At 43.9% G+C, this 19,049-nt stretch overlaps 6 protein-coding genes across 6 annotated transcripts; 2 read left to right on the top strand and 4 right to left on the bottom strand.

The window, feature by feature from the left end:
• Nucleotides 1-145: 145 nt before the first annotated feature.
• Nucleotides 146-1,979, top strand: VTP21DRAFT_185 (uncharacterized protein; the record flags this gene model as incomplete). The annotated part of the gene is made up of 7 exons (XM_069391981.1): nucleotides 146-264; nucleotides 442-586; nucleotides 651-776; nucleotides 839-922; nucleotides 983-1,062; nucleotides 1,125-1,262; nucleotides 1,343-1,979. 7 exons carry the CDS (start codon nucleotides 146-148, stop codon nucleotides 1,977-1,979), a joined length of 1,329 nt encoding a protein of 442 aa, XP_069256564.1.
• A 325-nt stretch (nucleotides 1,980-2,304) lies between these two features.
• Nucleotides 2,305-4,743, bottom strand: VTP21DRAFT_184 (uncharacterized protein; the record flags this gene model as incomplete). The annotated part of the gene is made up of 12 exons (XM_069391970.1): nucleotides 2,305-2,649; nucleotides 2,707-2,756; nucleotides 2,820-2,904; nucleotides 2,967-3,157; nucleotides 3,219-3,306; nucleotides 3,367-3,432; nucleotides 3,499-3,870; nucleotides 3,951-3,986; nucleotides 4,062-4,190; nucleotides 4,263-4,397; nucleotides 4,480-4,563; nucleotides 4,639-4,743. The coding sequence occupies 12 exons, from the start codon at nucleotides 4,741-4,743 to the stop codon at nucleotides 2,305-2,307; spliced, it is 1,686 nt and encodes a 561-aa protein (XP_069256563.1).
• Nucleotides 4,744-6,132: 1,389 nt separating this feature from the next.
• Nucleotides 6,133-10,401, bottom strand: VTP21DRAFT_183 (uncharacterized protein; the record flags this gene model as incomplete). The annotated part of the gene is made up of 5 exons (XM_069391959.1): nucleotides 6,133-6,995; nucleotides 7,075-8,329; nucleotides 8,397-8,510; nucleotides 8,579-8,680; nucleotides 8,764-10,401. 5 exons carry the CDS (start codon nucleotides 10,399-10,401, stop codon nucleotides 6,133-6,135), a joined length of 3,972 nt encoding a protein of 1,323 aa, XP_069256562.1.
• An 876-nt stretch (nucleotides 10,402-11,277) lies between these two features.
• On the bottom strand, nucleotides 11,278-13,392 carry VTP21DRAFT_182 (uncharacterized protein; the record flags this gene model as incomplete). The annotated part of the gene is made up of 8 exons (XM_069391948.1): nucleotides 11,278-11,892; nucleotides 11,965-12,038; nucleotides 12,114-12,369; nucleotides 12,448-12,750; nucleotides 12,816-12,895; nucleotides 12,961-13,011; nucleotides 13,068-13,214; nucleotides 13,326-13,392. 8 exons carry the CDS (start codon nucleotides 13,390-13,392, stop codon nucleotides 11,278-11,280), a joined length of 1,593 nt encoding a protein of 530 aa, XP_069256561.1.
• A 413-nt stretch (nucleotides 13,393-13,805) lies between these two features.
• On the bottom strand, nucleotides 13,806-14,615 carry VTP21DRAFT_181 (uncharacterized protein; the record flags this gene model as incomplete). The annotated part of the gene is made up of 1 exon (XM_069391937.1): nucleotides 13,806-14,615. The coding sequence occupies one exon, from the start codon at nucleotides 14,613-14,615 to the stop codon at nucleotides 13,806-13,808; it is 810 nt and encodes a 269-aa protein (XP_069256560.1).
• Nucleotides 14,616-15,945: 1,330 nt separating this feature from the next.
• On the top strand, nucleotides 15,946-18,970 carry VTP21DRAFT_180 (uncharacterized protein; the record flags this gene model as incomplete). Its single annotated transcript, XM_069391926.1, has 4 exons — nucleotides 15,946-16,405; nucleotides 16,482-16,581; nucleotides 16,651-16,955; nucleotides 17,040-18,970. The coding sequence occupies 4 exons, from the start codon at nucleotides 15,946-15,948 to the stop codon at nucleotides 18,968-18,970; spliced, it is 2,796 nt and encodes a 931-aa protein (XP_069256559.1).
• Nucleotides 18,971-19,049: the final 79 nt, after the last annotated feature.

The raw sequence follows: 19,049 nt of genomic DNA, 5'->3' as shown, positions 1-19,049 counted from the left end.
TAAACTTCCGTCTAAATTCACCATGATATACGACAACTACTCTCACCCAAGCCTCTCGGTAATAAATTTTCACTAATCAAGCTCCGACTTAAAAAATCGACCTTGCACCATTGATTAGGCTCAAGAGACAATTTAATTATTGGGCATGTCTGTCGGCCAACACGATGCCCCTCTACCTGATTCGATTGGGGTGCTTGTAGATCCCATAACGCAAAAAAATGTTAATGCAAGAATAAAAGAGCTATTGGAATGGAAAGGGGATGGGTATGTTCGTTATTTCCAATTCGATTTTCTTGAAATTAAGATTAGTTGGTCGTTTAAGAGCATTTGGAAAAAGAAAACAGCAGAAATATTATGGAGATTTCATTTTTTCTTCCATATTTATGCAAGCATTTGAAAGTTTTGCTGATTATTCTCTATACCTTTGAACAAATATTACAGATTTCCTGGCTCGCAGCCCGTTAGTTTTGATTCCACTCATCTCAAAGTTCTCGAGCAAGAGGATTATTATGTGTGCGAAAAAAGCGATGGTGTTAGATATTTAATGTTTGCGCAAATGACGCAGAAAGGTCCTGCGACGTTTGTGGTAAATTATTCGCGCACAGTCCTCACACTCTACCAAAGCCTTATCCTACTACGCTTCTATATAGATATGCAGAAAAAATTTGGTTCGATATATTCCCAATCTTGTTTTTCCGGTGAAAGATAGGCCAGGACGTTTTCAAAATGATACCCTACTGGACGGAGAGCTTGTATTGGATGTGAAAGGAGACGAGGTTTTTTGAATGCCAGATGTATTACTACTTATTATATAAATAACCTCCTCTCCTATTTACAGAAAATTTCACGCTTCCTTGTTTTCGATCTACTTGTTATCAATGGCGTGAATGTAACGCAGCGATCGCTTAGTTCAAGATTAGGCGTAACTACTTATTTTATCAATGGCATACATTTTCTAATTCTTACTTCTTTCTCGTTTTAGTATGCTCGAGACCACGTCGTCAACCCTCTTATTTCCGCGAAGGAACAAAATCTCGAATTTACGAGAAATGCCCCCTGCTTGTACGGATAGTTATTCGCCGTATTACAAGAAAGATAATTAAGTATGATATCTGTTAAATTAGAGTCGCCATGAAACATATGGAGAGATCATATGGGATCACGCAGGTCTTCGAACAAATCAAGGAGCTACACCATGGCAATGACGGCCTCATTTTCACGCCCGTTAAACAGCCATATATCCTTGGAACTTGCAAGAAAATGTGAGTGTCTACCAAAGAGCATTTCATTATCTCAGCCCAAGTTTATGAAATTTTTATTTTTTAAAAAAAAAATGTTACAGGTTAAAATGGAAGCCAGCAGATCAAAATACTGTCGATTTTAAAATTTGCATTCGATGGTCCCGAGACCGTAAACCCATCTTTACTCTTCACTCTGCTAATCGCGGAGTGCATCAATTTTATGACTTCTTTACGCCAGACCCCGAGCTTGCCGAAAATTGGCGTACCTCTTCACCAGATGGGCGGATAGGTGAATTTCTTTATGACCCAGAGTGGCCTACCTATGTGTGGAACGATCCAGATTCTCCTCCACATATCCGAAAAGGTGGTTGGCGCTTCACACGATATAGAGATGATAAAAATTTAGCAAATGACGAGAGGGTGGTGAAGAAGATTTTGAGAAGTATTGCAGATGGCGTAACTCGGGAAGAGCTAGAGACAAGTTCTGAAAAAATACGTGCTGCCTGGAAACTGCGAGAAGCGAATGGAGGTCGACCGCCTGGAGCCATAGGAAACGCTCCTATACAGGCAGCCCATCACCAGGGAAATACGAATGGGCGCTCTAAGTTTCCAGATGCTGTACCTCTTGCTCCTTCTTCTGCTTCAGGTTCAAGAAAAAGGCGCCCAGAGGAGGAGAGCGGCGATCACCAGAGGGTTGATGACAACGAGAGAAAGACAGATAAAAGATTAAAGACCTAGGGTGGAAAAGAGAGGAACTGGGATTCACTTCGATTACTAGAAGGAAACAGTTGGATTTTCTATTCCTGTTATTCGCAAATCTCCGTTGTTTTTTTGATGTGTATAAAGTTATAGATTGTCTCTTCTGCAATATTCAACTATATTTATTTTTAATTTTTTCCTTATCTATTGCACTAAATCCTACTATCATGTATAGTGATATTTTGATTACAAGTTTTCGTAATTCAATTTATTGATCAATCAATGTCCATTGTGATTAAAATTAGCTTTGAATTAAGATTGCAATTATTGAAAGGAATATAACAAGAAAAAAAGTACTACCATCTCAACCCCTCTGCACCTTTCCATTCGCCCGCCTATACTCTGGGGAAGGTGATACTGCCCCCTCTGTTCGTCCACTGGAACTTGGCGATGTGACACTTGAGGAGCAACTCGAACGCCTCCTCAGAGGAGGTGGGGTTAACATGTTTCCACCCGCATAGCTAGGAGTTCGAGGCTTGGGAGATTTGGATGGTGATATCGAGGGTGATTTTGAGCCCTCACGAGCTCGCGGAGAAGATTGCTTATTAATAGTTGACTGTGTGGGAGCCATCATTGATGAGCGTTGGCGGGGGGTCGTCATGAAACCGAAAAATGTTTTATTGATCTGTCGCTCGGTAATCTCAAATTGCTAAGAGAGAAAAATTGGTCTTCACCCAACTTCTTTTCTAGTAAAATATTTGCTTACCAATGTGTCAAGAAATCGGGTTCCTTCATGTAAAAACGGCTTCGCTTCGACTATCAAAGGCCAGAGTAAAATTTCAATCGAGACACTTTTTCCAATGTGCTCGTAAAGTTTACCTTCTTCATAGTGCTTAATACTTCTTAAAAGAGCATCCTCGAGCTTTAATAAATTAGGGTAGCAAGTACGCCGCCATTTTTCCTCCTATTGAACCACAAGGGCTATATCAATACTGAATGCAATAGTTTAATTACAAAAACATTTACCTGCATAAGTTGGAAAGAGCTATGGAATAATCTGCGCGGATCCGATGCGTTTTTTTCGAACTCGATCATCTTGTTTATGAATTCACGTCGCTCGTTTATCAACTTGAATATGCGTGTTGCTTTTACAGCGAGAGAACCAAGCAAAACAAGAAGATCGCTGATTTTCATCTTCACTCCAGCAGAGGTATTGGCTATTCGAAATAAAAAAATTAGACATGCTATCGATGCAAAATAAAACACACATCAAAGTACTGTTTTCATAGAGATCGTTCAAGAAATGTTCTCTCTCTTTCTGACTAACTAGGCATTGATCCCAGAGATCTGTGATTTGACTTATATGCTAGACGGAAATTTTGGATTAGTTTAAAGCCTTTCCTAATTGATATCCAAGGTTATGCACTTGTTCAAGTAATTGGTCGACCGCAACCCGGAATTTCCCTCTCAAACGCTTATATTCTGCCTCCAACTGAAAATATTTTTAACATGAATAGTATCCAGAAACAGAAATTGCCTGTCAAAAGAGATATATTACCAAGTCCAGATAAGCAAGGTCATAGCTATCGATCATCTCTATCCCTCTTTCGTCCAAGGGTATTTGTAGTTCGTCCCATAACGCCACAATTCCCTGCTGCCATTTTTCTCTTTTGGTCTTGCGATCCATGTAGACATCTTCTAACGCCAAAACCTTATTCTCCAGTGCCTCTAAACAGGATTCTGAAAGCGATAGAGGATGAGGGAGCGGTGTTCGATACCAGCGATATTGATTGACCAATTCAGAGGCAGCCACTTGGGAATGCAAGTGCGCCACGGCAGTGTCAATAGAGTCTTTGGGCTGATATCCAAGAGCAGTCCAGATGTTATAGAGCTTCTTTATACACTGCTCAAAAGAATTCCTTCTTCGCGACTAAATAAAAATTGAAATAAGGAAAGAGCTTGGAAAAATACAATAAAGAAATTATTTGTAGCAATCTTATAGAAACTTACCGCTTCAGCTTTTATTGTCGAATGCTTCTGTGCAAGCTAGAACACAAGATAGCACAGGCAATATAAATCAGCTGATAAAGGATAATACAAAGTTAAATAGGGAAATCATACCTTCTCTATGGCACTCTGGCTAAAGTCTTTTCGCTCATTCACAATGACTTCACCCATGTATATCTCTTCAGATATTTTTTCAATATCTTGCACATATTTATCAACCAGTTTCTGGCGACTTATAATTATCTTGGGTACAACAGAATTATACTTAATGAAACCTTCTATATATCACTATATTTTAAGTCCATTCAAATATACCTTCTGTAGTTCTTTGTCGACAGCTGAAAGTCTTGAACGAGTGAGGTAGGATATAGGCAAACTGGGAAGAGCAGCTAAATCGGTAATATTTTCGGGTGAATACCCCAAAAGATCGCACTTTTCAGAGATGCTAGACTAATTTAATAGGAAGAACAATAAGCGTTAAGAGAACACGCTTCTATTTCGAAAAAAATATATTTGCAAGGTTGAAATTTACTAGATAATCTTCTATCTCGCCGGCTAAAACTCGCATCGACCACTCATGATGAGCCAAAACTCTTTCTAGCTCATATAGTACAGGCTAAGGAAGCAGAAAGCGATATATTGATTACCATCAAAATCATATGTGCTCATGGTATATAACAGCATCACACACCTTGAGCAATTCTGTTTTCCATTTTTTTTCGCACTCACTTTCAGGTATTCCCACGCGTTTCCAAAGCGTGTCTAGGTGCAACAGCCGTTGCTGAATGACATCCATTACAAATATATACCAAAGGTTGTCTATTTGTTTGTTAAAGTTTAATGAGTGTAGTCAAGTTTGAGGGCTGAAGAGTTAATGAAGGCGGGGAACTTATGAATATAAAAAAGCATATAAAATGGGAAAAAGCGTGGCTAGTGGGAGCTGAATAGGTGCGATGGATTAGACGAAAGGATGGCAAGCCATCTCCTTAGAGAAATGCAGAGATGATGAAAAAAAAGGCCAAGGTTAACTTGTAATGACTCTTCCCTTAAAAGCGGCTAGTATTCAAAAAAGAACACTTCCCGTTTCCAATTTGGGATATTCCTAGATTTCGAGCAAACGAGTTATAGCAAGCGCGTATAAGATTTCTAGAGGCTGCAGTTACAATAGAATAAACCATCACTGATATGATAGAACAATACGCGGCGATAACTTGAAAACAGTTTTTGGAACTGCATTTACTTGTAATCATCCTGTATTGTTTTTGGTGATTCTTCCTCTATTTTCGCTTGAACACGGGTAAATTTTCTTAATCATTTGATTTGCAATGTCGTGGAATGTTTGCAGACTATTAATTCATTGTGAAGCATTAACAGTCGTAATAAGATGAAACTTCCATCTTTTTGGTCTCCCCTACCTAGCGTAAGAATACCATTATCAAAACAAAATGGCTACTTTTAACGAAGCGGGTTTGATCCAAAGAAAAAGAAGTGGAACCAGGTAATCCCCTCTATTTATACTTTTTCTGATTGCCCTTGTTTACATTTCAATTTAAGTATCAGACGAATTATAATTAAGTTTCAGATCATCCCTCAATTCGATTTTGATGCTAAGATAATTTACTAATGTTGGTTGAAGATATCTAGTCACCTTGTTCTAAGAAGCTTAAAAACTCGATTAAGTGCAAGCTTGACACCAATATTACTTGAGTTTAAATCTAGATAATAATAGTTGAATATAATTTTTGTATGGAATTTAAATATTGGGAATATAGCCCGCCTGCGTTATTAACATATTCCCCCACAGCTACCTTTGATGCTGCATAACTAATTAGAGTATACCTGTATTTGGATCATAGTTGGAATATTAGCTCTCATAGGTCACCTATGCTAGGTAAACAATTTTATGCTTATATATATTAAATCAATTGAAGAAAAGGATATTACACATATAACCTCGCTCAAGATAATAATAACGAAGTATAAAGGTGGATTTCTGATATTATTAAGAGTTATTGTACCAAAAAAAAAATGATGATATTTACATCCACCATACATAAATAGCGTTACTATAAGAGAAAGAAAGAAAAGAAAAAGACAAACTACAAAAAAATTAATAAAATAATTATTATGAATATAACTAATTTTTCTTCAATTCCACACCCGAAGGTTGAGTCCCCAGGTTGACTTAGACGTTGCTTCCTTCCATTTCTTTTTCGCCCTTGACCTGCGCCGTTTTCTCTTCGTGGTTTTCGGATTCTACCTCTCCGTTCTCTTCTTCATCCTCTTCAGGGACTGTTAGACCAAGCTCGTCAACCAGCTCTTCGTTCTCGACACGGATCACCGGCGAAGAAGAAAGGCGTTTCTCGAGCCCAATAATGGTATCGGGAGCTCCACCCATATAGTTCAGACTATTCCTATTGCTTCGAATCCGTGATACGCGGCGGGATATACCTGAAGTGAGGATTTCCTCCGAAAGCTTCTTCACGTCACTCTCTACTGCACTAGTTGTGGTTTTTTCATTGCTATTCGCATGGTTGCTCTTTTCCACTTTCACATTCTCTGCTTCAACGGATACATCATCCTCCTCGTCAACTTCATCTTCCTCCTCCTCCTCCTCCTCCTCATCTTCATCATCCTCTTCGAGTCGACGAGGAGCACGACCCCCCTCCTCATTCACGTAGAAGATGTATTCAAACTCCGTCATCAGCAAGCCCAAAATTCCTGCGGGGATCCCGATGGTTGGGGCCAACACGATCCCCACGTTGCGCATTGTCATCTTGTTGAGATTCGAATTTTGAACGATGAGGATAAGGTGGGCGGTGAGCGCACGAAGAAGGGTATAATTTGCTAGAGGAAGCGCACACACAAGGCGCCCAAGCTCGCGAACTCGTGCTTTCCGATCAAGAAGATCAATGACATGAAGGAACTCCATATGAAGGTTGCGAGTGAGGACCCCCGTAGGCAGCTCACGAAGATAGAGTTTCAGAAGGCCTGCAATGGCATGGACATCGTAATACTCGGACTGATTCAGAAGGTCCACGTCTCCCTCTAAAATATAATTGCGAAGAAATTTAGTCAGCGCAAATGCTCTGTACGACGGGATACGTCCAAAAAATAGAAGTTTTACCGTGGTTGAACCTCTCCTTCAGCATCTTGATAGTCGAACTACTTCCAGATAGTCGATATATCCCCTCCTCTCTCTCCGCCTTCTTTGCTTCCAAATATTCAATGCATCGGTACACAACGGATGGTAGCTCATACTCCTCCTTGACTTTGGAGATTTGAATGGCTTCCTCCAGAGGTATACCAAAGATTCCTCGACGTCCTTCTCTTCCACTCTCTTTTGCGCCTCCTAATAACTGTCGGATTCCACCAGGGGATGCCGATGGCTCTGCATTGGTGTTTTCAGAACGGAACATCCGACCCCAGGCAAAGGTCATGCGAGCACGCTGCTTCTTTTGTTGCACAGATTCTTCGGCAGAGAGCGCGCTTGAACCAAGGATCGGGGAAGTGGAAGGTAAATCGGCCGATTCTGTACGCTCATGTCGAGCGCGCTCACGTGAATCGAAAGATGGCGATACGGACTTGGCCCGGGGCCAATTATGACTATCAAGACTGGCTCGCTCTGCGGCCGAACACGATGGCAAGGATGTGGAAATCGTAGCCTCGAGCTGTGGCGAGCGCTGTGGGGGCATTGCGAATGACGGAGGCTGTTGTTGCTGCCGTTGCAAGCTAGGAACCATTCCAAGATAGGCGCCAATATTAGGGTCTGAATTTGATCGCTGACCTGAATGTGCTAACAGTGGTGGGGGTGGAATTAAATCCTCTACCAATCCAGTTGCTCCGGAACTAAATCCGCTCGATGAAGTGATCGAGTGTGCAGAACCAGGGACGGTTTTTATATCATCTTTGGAAATTTTACGTTGTTTGTCACCTGCATTCGTCAACTTTTTGCCATTGGCTCTGTTGATGGCATCTTCGGATTTCTCTGGGACACCTATCCAATATGCCAAAGCCTCCACCCATTCGTCACGCTCTTCATCCGTCTCAGCACACAGGATGTGGCGAGTTATGGCCGATGATCCCGGTTTCTTTGGCTCCAGAATCATAAAAGCATGTAGGTAGGCATCCGAGTTTTGGTTCGAGTTGGCTGGAGAAGCGGAGGTAGAAACTGGTGACGAGGGGATGGCCTCTGAGGAAGGAGCGGAAGGCAGGTGCCGAGCAAGTTGGGCATGGGTGAGTTTAATACATCCAAGCCAGCTGCCCTCTTTGCCTTCGTAGTAGTCGAGGATAGGACCGTCTTTGAGTACGAAATAGCGTTTCTTCCAGCCGCCAAAACTCTTACCACGCTTTGTCAAGTAGCCTTCCTTCTGTCCAGCCATCTGTGGGTAAAAATGGATTAAATAAAAAAGACTCCTCTAATTGCATATGCATGAATTATCCATTTACCAGTGGCTGCCGTTTCTTTTGCTCAACTACGTCGCTGCTTAAAAATGCACATATCTCACCGGGGTCCCGAAGCGGAAGTGAAATGATATGCTGCAAATATCTTTCCAATAAGATCTGAAGACAAATAGACTTGGTTAAAATAACAGTGGTAAAGGCGCTCAAAGTGTTCACGAGGATTGTACCTTGCGCTGCTCTACAATTGTAGGCGCATAACTACTGAACATGCTCTTGTCTGGCAACTTTCCAATTCTATTTACGATTGCTTTATTTTCCTGCTTTTTAAGCTGACATAATAGTATAGTTGTGTTAGTGGGCTTGGCATTGTAATGAGTGGGGCGGGGCAATACACCAAATATAGCATGCTTACCTTGGCATCCAGGGCAATAAAATCTGAATACAATTTTTCTACTCTCCACAATTCCTCCTCTGCCCCAGTATGAGGGTCGGATATTCTCAGCACAGAAATCACAAAGCAAAGCTTTTCCTTTCCGCGTTCAATTGCCCTTAAACCCGTTCCAACTACACGAACATTGACACCTGAAATAGAGTCCATCTTATTTCCACATTCACCGGGAACAGAGGTATCTTGGGTTTGATGAGGATAAGAGGAGGGGAGTGGGTTAGAGGTTGGAAAATGGGAGGGGTGAAGCTTCGGATGGGAAGTCTGGCCAGGGGAGCGAAGACCGACTTTAGGCGATTGGGGAAGGGAGGGCGAGGGGGTACGCTTTCCATTCCCAACTACCGATGGGTTAGCAAATGCCGGCATTTTATCCAACGGAGAAGCTGGGTGACTGTCTGGAAAACTGTGCTGATTCCCTGTAGCTGTTGGGGAACGGGGCATCAAGCTGCCGACGCGAGGAGATAGAGGAAGGTGTTCGGCAGAGAGTGAAGGTATATGGGATTTTGACACGGGTAGTGAAGGCTGTGATAGCTGCTTCTGGAGCGGAGATACTGGTCTCTGCCGCTGGGGTGATGGTGGCTGCTGGGGCGAATAATCACTCAGCTTGAAATCCTGCGGGGCCATGAAGAATGCACTTTCCCGCTTGGATCGTCCATTGCCTCCCATATCGGTTGGAGAAGGCACCCCAAGGAGAGGAGCAGACAATGGCCCATCATCAGCAGGTGCGCCAACGTGAATATGCATTGATGTAGGGCGTTGCAAAGGTGGCGAAGGGGCACGTAGATTTGGGTCATGCTCTGTGATGAGGCGAGGAGGGGGAAGCATTGAAGCGCGCGGGAATGAAGGTTTCTTGCGAAGCGGACGAGTTTGTTCGGTGGGGGGAATGACGCTCAATCCAGGAGGCAGAGAAGCTTCCTTGGGGATGGATTCATTATTCGCCTTCGCATGAGAGGAGAGCTGGGGAGAAATAGGGAGTGAAGTAAGCTGGCTGCTAGTAGCGGAATCAAGGTGTGTGTCCGCTTCATGTGTTGGTATAGTGTTAGATCGATATGGGGAACGAGGGGGTGGTGAAGGGCGTGAGTGACCGGAATCAGTTAGAGTAGTACGAGGCGAGGGAAGATTTTCACCAGTGACACCTTGAGTGGAGTATGAACCCCCTTCGTGACGTGTAGAGGAAGACTTGAGCTGCGAGGGTGATAGCGGCAGTGGGGAAAGAATTCGCCCCGAATCCTCCGTCGAACCAGATTCCTCTGGTCCCTTTGGCAGCACGAGAGCACCCACCACAGGCACTTCCTTCGGACCAGCCTCTGCACGGGAAGATCTGTGGAGAAGGCTCTCCAACTCCTTCACTTTTGCTGCCAGTGCATTTTTTTCTCCAACCACTTCATCACGCTCCCCTGCTATACGCTGTATCTCACGCTGCAGGTTCTGTAGAACGTTGCGTTGTTTCTCAATAATTTTCCAGAGAGAATCATTCTGTTGGCGAAGGGCATTCTTTTCTTTGAGCAGCTGTTGAAGCTGATTGTCTGCTGGTTTTTCAGCCGGCGGCTCTGGAGTACTAATTGGAGGGGATGTTGGGGTGGATTGTACGGAGGTGGATGTCATTATGCTACTACTTGGTAAGTATTAGATGGAGAGTAAATTTTAAGATTGGCCGGTTAGTGGCGTGATGCTACAACGGTATCGAGGCCTAGATATGAGTAGAATGTGGTAGTGATGTTCTTTTCACCGAGGACAATCAACGCAAATGGAGAGCATCCAAAAGAACAAATACATGCAAAACCCGCGGATTAATTGCTATTATTACAAGGTGTGAGAAGTCGTGATGAATTCAAGCCATCATCTGGAAGAATCGCAGGAAAATGAATTTCAAGAAAACAAAAAGAATCGGACTTACCTAATTGATAATGGTTACTCGCCCTTCTCCCGATCCAATTTCTGATGATATAATTGTCAATCGGGTAAAATGAGAGAGAGGAATATACACAATCTAGATTAAATTCGGAATGGGGTAGCCCAAGGGGCGAGTCAAGCGGTCTAAAAAGAACCAAGAATTACAAGGAGATCCTCCACCGAGAATCGTGAAAACGGGAATTATCAAATAAAACAAACTATGGTTATTTTTATAAAGAGACTCAAATCCACCAGGCCAAAAACCTTCCTCGCAGGAGAGGAATAAGCTTTTTGCAACCCCGCAGATATTAATGCTCTAGCTCCTAGACTTCCTAATAATTCAAGGTGGGACAAATAAAACTCGTGCCGAATCAGGCTTGCTCTTTTTCTACCATTCATAATGCTAGTACAAAAGGAATGAGTTTGTCATAGGAATGGATAAGAGAAAGGTGAAAAGACAAAAAACACTACCATAAGGTGATTATGAAAGAGATAGACACATAATAAAAGTTACCACGCAATATATAGGCAAATGAAGCAGGGAAAAATTAGCAGGAGAAAAGGGGGTGGGAGTGCAAAAATCTAAATTCACGGCGCGCCGTGTGTCGACTCTTTTATTTCGTCAAACCAGTCTGTATCCGAGTTGTATTGAAATCGTTTGAGCACAGTGCCATATTCACGAGGCTCCAGGCAGTAAATGGTGTGCAATGGTACGTGCATATTGGGCATGTCGAGATAGTGCCAGTCAAGCAGATAAGCAAGAAGGATTCGCATCACCACTCGATGCGTGACGATTAGGCATGAAGAAGTCATTCGCTCCAGCTCGATTATGAGCGGCTGTAGCCTGTGGATGACGTCAAGATAGGACTCTCCGCCTGGGTATCGGTAGGCGAGCTTATTTTTGGCTCGCAATTCGTATTCTGAGGGATAGCGTTGTCGAATCTCCTCATACGTTAATCCTTCGCAGATTCCAGCATCAATTTCGTTAAGCATGCGAATACACTTGATGTCAAATTCGTGTGGATCAAAATCTTCAACCGTCTCTTGACTTCGCGCCAACATACTTGTCCATACGGCGAATTGGTGGTCTGAATAGTCAATCAAGGGGTGAGAGAGGAGGCCCTGTTCCTCCTTGAAAATTTGCCGTTGATGTCGGATGAATCGAGCCAGTGTGTGGCCAAATTTATGGCCTTTGGGCGACAGCTATCGCAAGTAAATGGCTCGATTATGCACATATATTTTTACTACTGATGATAAATTGATTAGAATTCTCACCGACGCATCGCCTCCAATCCGCCCAACCATATTATCGGTACTCTCTCCATGCCTTGTGAGCCAGATCTGGCGCGCTATTGTATTGAAAAATGCATTTAGCATCCTCATCCACCTTTGTTATACACTGAATAAGCATTTCACATTCATACCAGCCAGGTTGAAATTCATCAAATAGAAAATGCACTGTCCCGATAAATACCCTGAGATATTGTGCGCAATCACCTTCTTCCCGACGTTGATTAACTTGCAATACTGTACATCATTTGCTTCTTCTTCTTCGCCGATGGTCTGGTAAGCCCTTTCGTAATTAGCGACACGCATCTTGAAGTCTCTAAGGGCCTCTTCAGGATTTTTACTCTTGTAGTCAGGCCCGGATAGTTTCAGGTGCATATTTTTTTCCAATACCTAGTGATTTAAAAAATATAACTTAGTGTGAATAGGGCGCCCAACAACCCCACCAAGCTATACTTAATATCAACGGACATTCTTATCGGTACATATACTCTCAACAAATAAAACACGGATATTCGATTCCTTTGAGCATCGATCCAATATGAGCTTTCGGCGTTCAATAGTCGAATTAGTTGCATCCAATATCCCAACTCTTCCTCCGCTCTTCAACCATGCAATCAATTCCTCCAGTGTATCCATTGCGAGCTGGTCACGAAGGTGCTTCGCTTCTGCATTGGATGGGTCGAAAAAATTGTGGGAATGATCGACGCTCTTTCCCGTGCATTTCTCGTCGCTTGCGGCCTTCTCACGCCTGCGATTTCCAACATTAAATACCTAATTGGAATTTGATCAAACATTTAGAGAAAAAAGCATTGAAGAACAAGCGACAGGGGTAGCACCTTCGTCTCATATTGTAGCCAGTTAAGATAGCGAGTCAGTTTTTTTACTATATAACTCTTGCCACGCGCGGGCAGTCCAACTGGAATTATGAAGACATTAGTAATTAGCAACCGAGTGATTTGCGAGCATATCGCTTATATTTACCCATAGCCACCACAAGCTTGCTTCCAATTTCAGCAATTCGATCCTCGACCTCTATGTGTTCCATAGGTAAATCTACAATTGATAATGGTGCCGTGGCTAGAACATACCTTTTGGAAAACGCGTCTGTACAACACCGGGAACATCTAACCCCAACACACTCATCTTCCGGTATGCGGTCGGTCCTTTTCTTCGAGGCTCATTTGAGCTATTGTTGGAGCGATCGATAGGGGCTATGGAAGGTGATCCTGAATCGGCTTTATCGATTATTACACAAAAATATACAGCAAGAAATAGTAAGGTTAACCGTCAATTACTAAGAATGGGTGAAGGTGTTGAGAAGAAACACGAGAGAGGAGGATACTCACGCGAAGGGGGCTGTGAAGACCCCGAACATCCGTTGCTCTCACTTAAGTATTTGAAATTAGAAGACATGTTTTATGAAAATGGCATCAAAGAAGATAAGGAAATATTTAAAAGGAAATGTTGGCGCGGAAAAAGAAAAATTTGAACCGAAATCTTGGAGAGAATATTGGATGTGTATTCTTGGATGGAAGCAGATATAATGAGAGAAAGCTACAAAACAAATCCTATCAACAAGAAATAAAGAGAGAGTATGATTGAGAATCGAAGCGAGTAAATGAAAAACTGTAACAAAAAAAAACAATAAAATAAAGGCATATTTCGAGCTATACTATACTGGAGGAAAAACTATATATAAAGACAAGGGGAAAGATCAAGAGAAACACTGAATCTAGATATAAGCCAGCATGCCTTCCTCTAACGCACTGCGTTTTTTTTTCATATTTTATAGCTTATTTTTCGGCTTTTTTTATCATTATCTACAGCTACCACACCTGGTATGACATGCGTGAGAACCGCCCAAGCAGACGACGAACACTCTGATTCCTGCTCAGTCTAGCTAGAGGAGACTGGTAGTTATTCTGAGCGCGGTGGGCAGATGGGGCCGCGCCGCCATAAGCCGCTCTTCCATTCATGGCCGCGAGGGGAGTGGCAACAGATGCGAATGTAACATGCCCACTACTCTTCGCCGTAGGAGGATAGGTAATTGGACTACCGGTTGGTATACAATAACCTTCTGCAGCATCAAAATCTACGAAGATGTCCTTTCCTTCCATGGTGGCACTATATGGTGGCGGCGGGGTCTGCCCAGAGAGAGAGATGTTCGTTGAGCGAGGAAGAGAGCCGGAAAATTTATATACACTGGTTGGTGAAGTCGTAGAGGAAGGGAGGTCAGAGCTCAAAGAATAGGTGTTCAACCGATTCCTCATCTCTCGCGTGCGAAGTTTAGTTTGCTTAAGCCGTTGAGATCGCCTCCACCACACAAACAAGGCTAGAAGCACGACCAATCCCAAAAGACAAGACAAGGCAATCATGGAGATTAACAAAGGAGATAACTTTGCCGCACCATGCTGATCGGAATGATGGACAGGCTCAGGAGTATGTTGAGAGGGAAGAGATGATTGGGTGGCTGGAGCGGATAAGGCAGAGGTAGAAGCAGGTGCAGCAATGGACCCGCTAGGCTGAGATATTAACACTGATGTCTGTTCTTCGGCCAATGCCAGTGCCATAGCGTCATTGCGCCTTCTTTTGAGTCTCAATAGAGGTGCAGTATCCCATCGAGACTCAATAATCATATTCAGGAATACGATCTCACGTTAATATACAGAAGGAGCAAGAGAGAATGAACGAGGCGAGCTGGAGGATGGAACACTTGTTCTAACCAATAGAAAAATGCTAATCTACTAAATTCTTCTTCTTAGAAAATGATGAAAAGAATGGAACGGAATGGCAAAGGAGGGGATGAGGTACAAAAGGAGAGGGGAAATTAATGAAGTATCCTATTTGATGCAGTCCAGCATACAGCAAATGGAAAGAAAAGATGATAAAGAGAAAATGAGAGAGTCACCTTTGAAGTGGATAGGGGAGCGTGCCAGAGAGATGGGTCTTTGTGTTCCGTATTCTATTTCCATTTCCTACACACCAATGAAATGTGATGGCAGTCACGGATCCTTCCGCAAAATGCTAAATGGTGTTAATGAAGTGCGGGGGAAAAGAAACTAAGGGAACACAGAGAATGCGACCCTGATTCCGCTTAAAATACAAAGCTTGTGATCTTGAGAGAGAGCTGCGAGGGAAGACAACAAGAGCATTTCAGATGATAAGCAGACAGCAGTCCTCTTTCAGGCTTACCAGGCTTTGTCTGGAAATGAAGATGCCAGTATAATCTGCTCACATACCCAAAGAGTCAGCCTAACGCGGCTGCCAGATTAATTAGAATGGGTGTGAACACTAGACCCGCACCCCAACACAACTACTTCGTTAATTCACGCCAGCCCCGTCTCTGCTTGCATCGATGTTGTCGGCTTGAATCCATATAATCCATACGGCTTGTTATGGCCAAAGTCTTAGGACAAGTGTTTTTTATCTGACAAATGAGCTCCCCCCCCCCTCCCCCTCTCCCCCGATCCCAATGTGCCACGGGCTATCTACATTAATTCCGCTAGTTTTGCATCGAGAGAGGGGCGAGTCATTCACTTAGAGGAAAGAGATCAAAATGAACGGGGATATCCGAGTTTAGATAGTCGACTATGGGATGCCTCCATCCGATGCTGCTAGAGCACACTTTAAAAGGGGCATGACTACGCTCTACGTCACCGGAATAAAGTGCTGGCGATAAATTAAGATCTTGAAGTGCCGGGTGTCATGCATTATACCTAATTAGGAACTCCAAGAGAAGAAACTGCTTATTTCTGTTCAGATTTCGGTAAAAGACAGCTTGAAACGCCGCTGACTCTTTTTTTTTTTCCTTTCTACGAGTAAAACGCTGACGCCGTTTTCAACCTAACCTCGCTAAATCCGTTCGCTTAAAATAATCGCGCTAGCAACCATTAGATAAGGCCCATATTCTTTCTTTCACAGCAACAGCAAGTTTATACCCATCCATTCATAATTTCGAGTACATATATGATTCCATTCAGCGCGGATACACCAATCCTTCGCTCCGGAAGGGCTTTTATTCCGAGCTCGAAGTGGAAGAAGCGATGGGCACTATCCACGGCCACTGCCATTCTTGCTGTTGTTTCTACACTGCACGCATCGCCCTATCTTTGGCTCATTCCTGTCGTATATCTCTTTCTTTCCATTTCCCAACGAAGCTCCACGCGCGCTTTTTTTCTTTTCCTCGCTGCAAGTTGCATTCACCTGGGGGAATCTGAAGGAATTCTTGCTCTAGCATCTCTTCAACTACTGTCATTACCTGCGGTAATGACTCTTACCTGTACACAAAGCAGCTGGTACATTACGACTCTTATCGCCGATGGATTATTCATCCATTTCTCTCTGCCTGAATCCCAGAGGAATTCTCTTGCGCTCTGGGGATTCTTGTTCAACCTAACGGGTGTATTGTTATTTATCTTGCTAAATGGTAAGCAGATCAACAGAAGATTCTAATTATCTTACTATATTTTCTAAATGTTTAATTTCATTTGTTTCCGCGGCAGATTTTTCGACCTTTCTTCCAACTGCACAGATTATTAAGACAAAAGAGAGAGCGATGGAGCTTTCCAAAACAAATCTCAATCAAGTCGCCCATGAGTTGAGGTAGATATCTTGCAATTTGGTTCTTATTTCTAATCTTTTTTGGATTTTATTAACTTGTATGTAATACAGAAATCCACTTTCTGCTCTGCAAAGCATTGCTGAAATGCTCCTGAAGGATCCCAACTTGTCCGAGTATCAGCGCGACGTAAAGCTAATCGATGAACTGTCAAACAATATGTTGCAGATGCTCAATGATCTACTCGATGCAAGTAAGCTCAGCGCAAACAAGATGACGCTGGTGTTGGAGGATTTTGATCTGCATCAGCTCATCTTACGCGAATGTAAGATTATGGAACGATTATGTGCACGAAAGGGGTTAGAGCTTCTAGTGGAATACCCTTATGACGTGCAATCTTTGTTCTATGGCGATTCAGGTATTTCTTTAAAGACGTTTTGTCCAACTCTCTGACTTCACTTGCTTATACGCTGACTATTCTACAAAAAACAAAACTATCAAGGGAGGATCCGTCAAGTGCTGAGTAATCTCCTTACCAATGCCCAAAAGTTTACGCATCAAGGGTATATCCTCGTCAAAGTGCGCCTAATCGAGGAGCTTCAGAACGCTTTTGTAATCAAATGTAGTGTCAAAGACACCGGCATCGGCATCTCCAAGAGTGCACAAACAAAGTTGTTCAAGGAGTTTTCCCAAGTGGGCGTGACAGCAAAACTAGGCAGTGGTCTGGGCCTATTCCTTGTGAAGGAGTTTGTGGAGTTAATGGGTGGTCATGTCACGCTAAAATCAGAGTTGGGGAAAGGAAGTGAGTTTGGGTTTGTTCTCACCCTGGAGAAATCGGGCAAAACTCTTGACGAACAGTCGGAGACAAGGCGGAACTCTACCTGCATGGAGCGCGCCCTTCCCAAGCTCCTGCAATGGAGTTACGGCTTGCGGTCGAGACGAGCTCCTCTGAAAGATCTACCGGTGTTTGCGTATTCGCGGTGTGATCGATTCAGAGAGTTCCTGCAAGGGCTTGGCCGAGTGCACCTGTTGGACTCGACTCAGGCCTTGTTTAAACATCTTCCCGTCGACAGCATTAAAAAGAAAACGGGCCCCACCATCTTTCTCCTCGACGTATCGCCGGGGACACGCGCGGTCACAGACTTGGAAATGCTCATCGATGAGATTGGCCAAGAACGAGATCGCGAGAATATGGAGAAAGTTTTGGATACTTTTGAGACCATGCAGCGCACTCTTATCTCTCTCTCCACCATCACTGCAACCCGGCCCAAACCACCAAGCTCCGGGTCTCCGCGTTACCGTGTTCGACGTAGTCTAACCAATGTCACCCCCCTCCCTCGCCCCGTCTTCTCCCGCATTCGGAGCTTTGATCGCTGGTTCAGTGATGCCCCACGCGCTAAAGACGTGGTGTTTTTCTTTTGCGAGCAAAGCTCTGCTAGCGACTTGAGGCCTTGGGATGAGCTCGAGGAAATGTACGAGGTGATCATATGCATGAAGCCTACCTCGGAGAAGGAGATCATGGAGCACTTGGTGTGCGTGCTCGATGGTGCCCATTTCACGACCTTCAGATCTACGCTGGCGCCGGAATCTGACAAATGTGAAGCAAAACAGGGGGCCACCGGCGATAAGAGTGCTCATGGGAAGACAGGTGCGGATCGTAAGCAGTGCTTGGATAAAATCCCTCGAAGAAGAACTTCCCCTGTCTTCCGATCGCTAAAGAAATTCGACTCCAAAAACTTCAACAAAACCTATCCAACCCTCCGGTTTTCTGAACGGCGTGCAACCCCTCGTGCGTCGATAGAGTCGCATGAATTTTCCGGGCCCAAGACTCCCATTAGCTCGGGGGATGTGTTTTCGAATCCCCGCCCGGATGGCGAGCCAGTCGCCAGCACCAGTGACGCGTTGGAGATTCAGTCGAACTCTGTTCCCGAGAGGCAGGGTCGTGTGCTGATTGTGGATGACAATGTCATCCACCAGAGGCTGCTCAAACGTCAACTTGAGAAGCTCGGGGTCAGCCAGTTGGATATGGCGGTGAACGGGTACCAGGCCTTCCAACTCTTCAGCACGTACCAATACCGCCTGATTCTGATGGATATAAACATGCCGGGCATGGATGGGTACAGCACCGCAGAAGCAATTCGGTTGAACGAGAGAGAATTCCTTGAAAGGCAGAGAATGTCAACCGAGGTCGAAGCGGCCATGAGGGTGAGCGACTTTTCAAGCTCTGGAGGCGAGGGCCGGAGAAAGGCGACCGTTATCATCGCGCTTACGGCCGACAGTAGTCTGGCGGGAGAGACAGACGGACGATGGGCGGTTAAACATGGATTCGATGACGTGATAGTGGTGAGGATTCTTCGTTTCTTTATATTTTCTGTAATAGCTTTGTTGAGAGTAGAGATACGGGGATTTAACCAGCGTCTGCCTTCTTTTTAACTTCTATTGCCTATTAGAAACCAATAGGGCTTTCGAGGCTCTCGCTTCTCTTGGATAAGTATCTATCGTGATGAGCCTT

Source organism: Calcarisporiella thermophila (genome assembly GCF_041956535.1).
Source record: "Calcarisporiella thermophila strain CBS 279.70 unplaced genomic scaffold VTP21scaffold_1, whole genome shotgun sequence".
Taxonomy (NCBI): Eukaryota; Fungi; Calcarisporiellomycota; class Calcarisporiellomycetes; order Calcarisporiellales; family Calcarisporiellaceae; genus Calcarisporiella; species Calcarisporiella thermophila.
The sequence above is the reverse complement of the archived record's forward strand: the minus strand, read 5'-3'. Positions and strand labels throughout refer to the sequence as shown.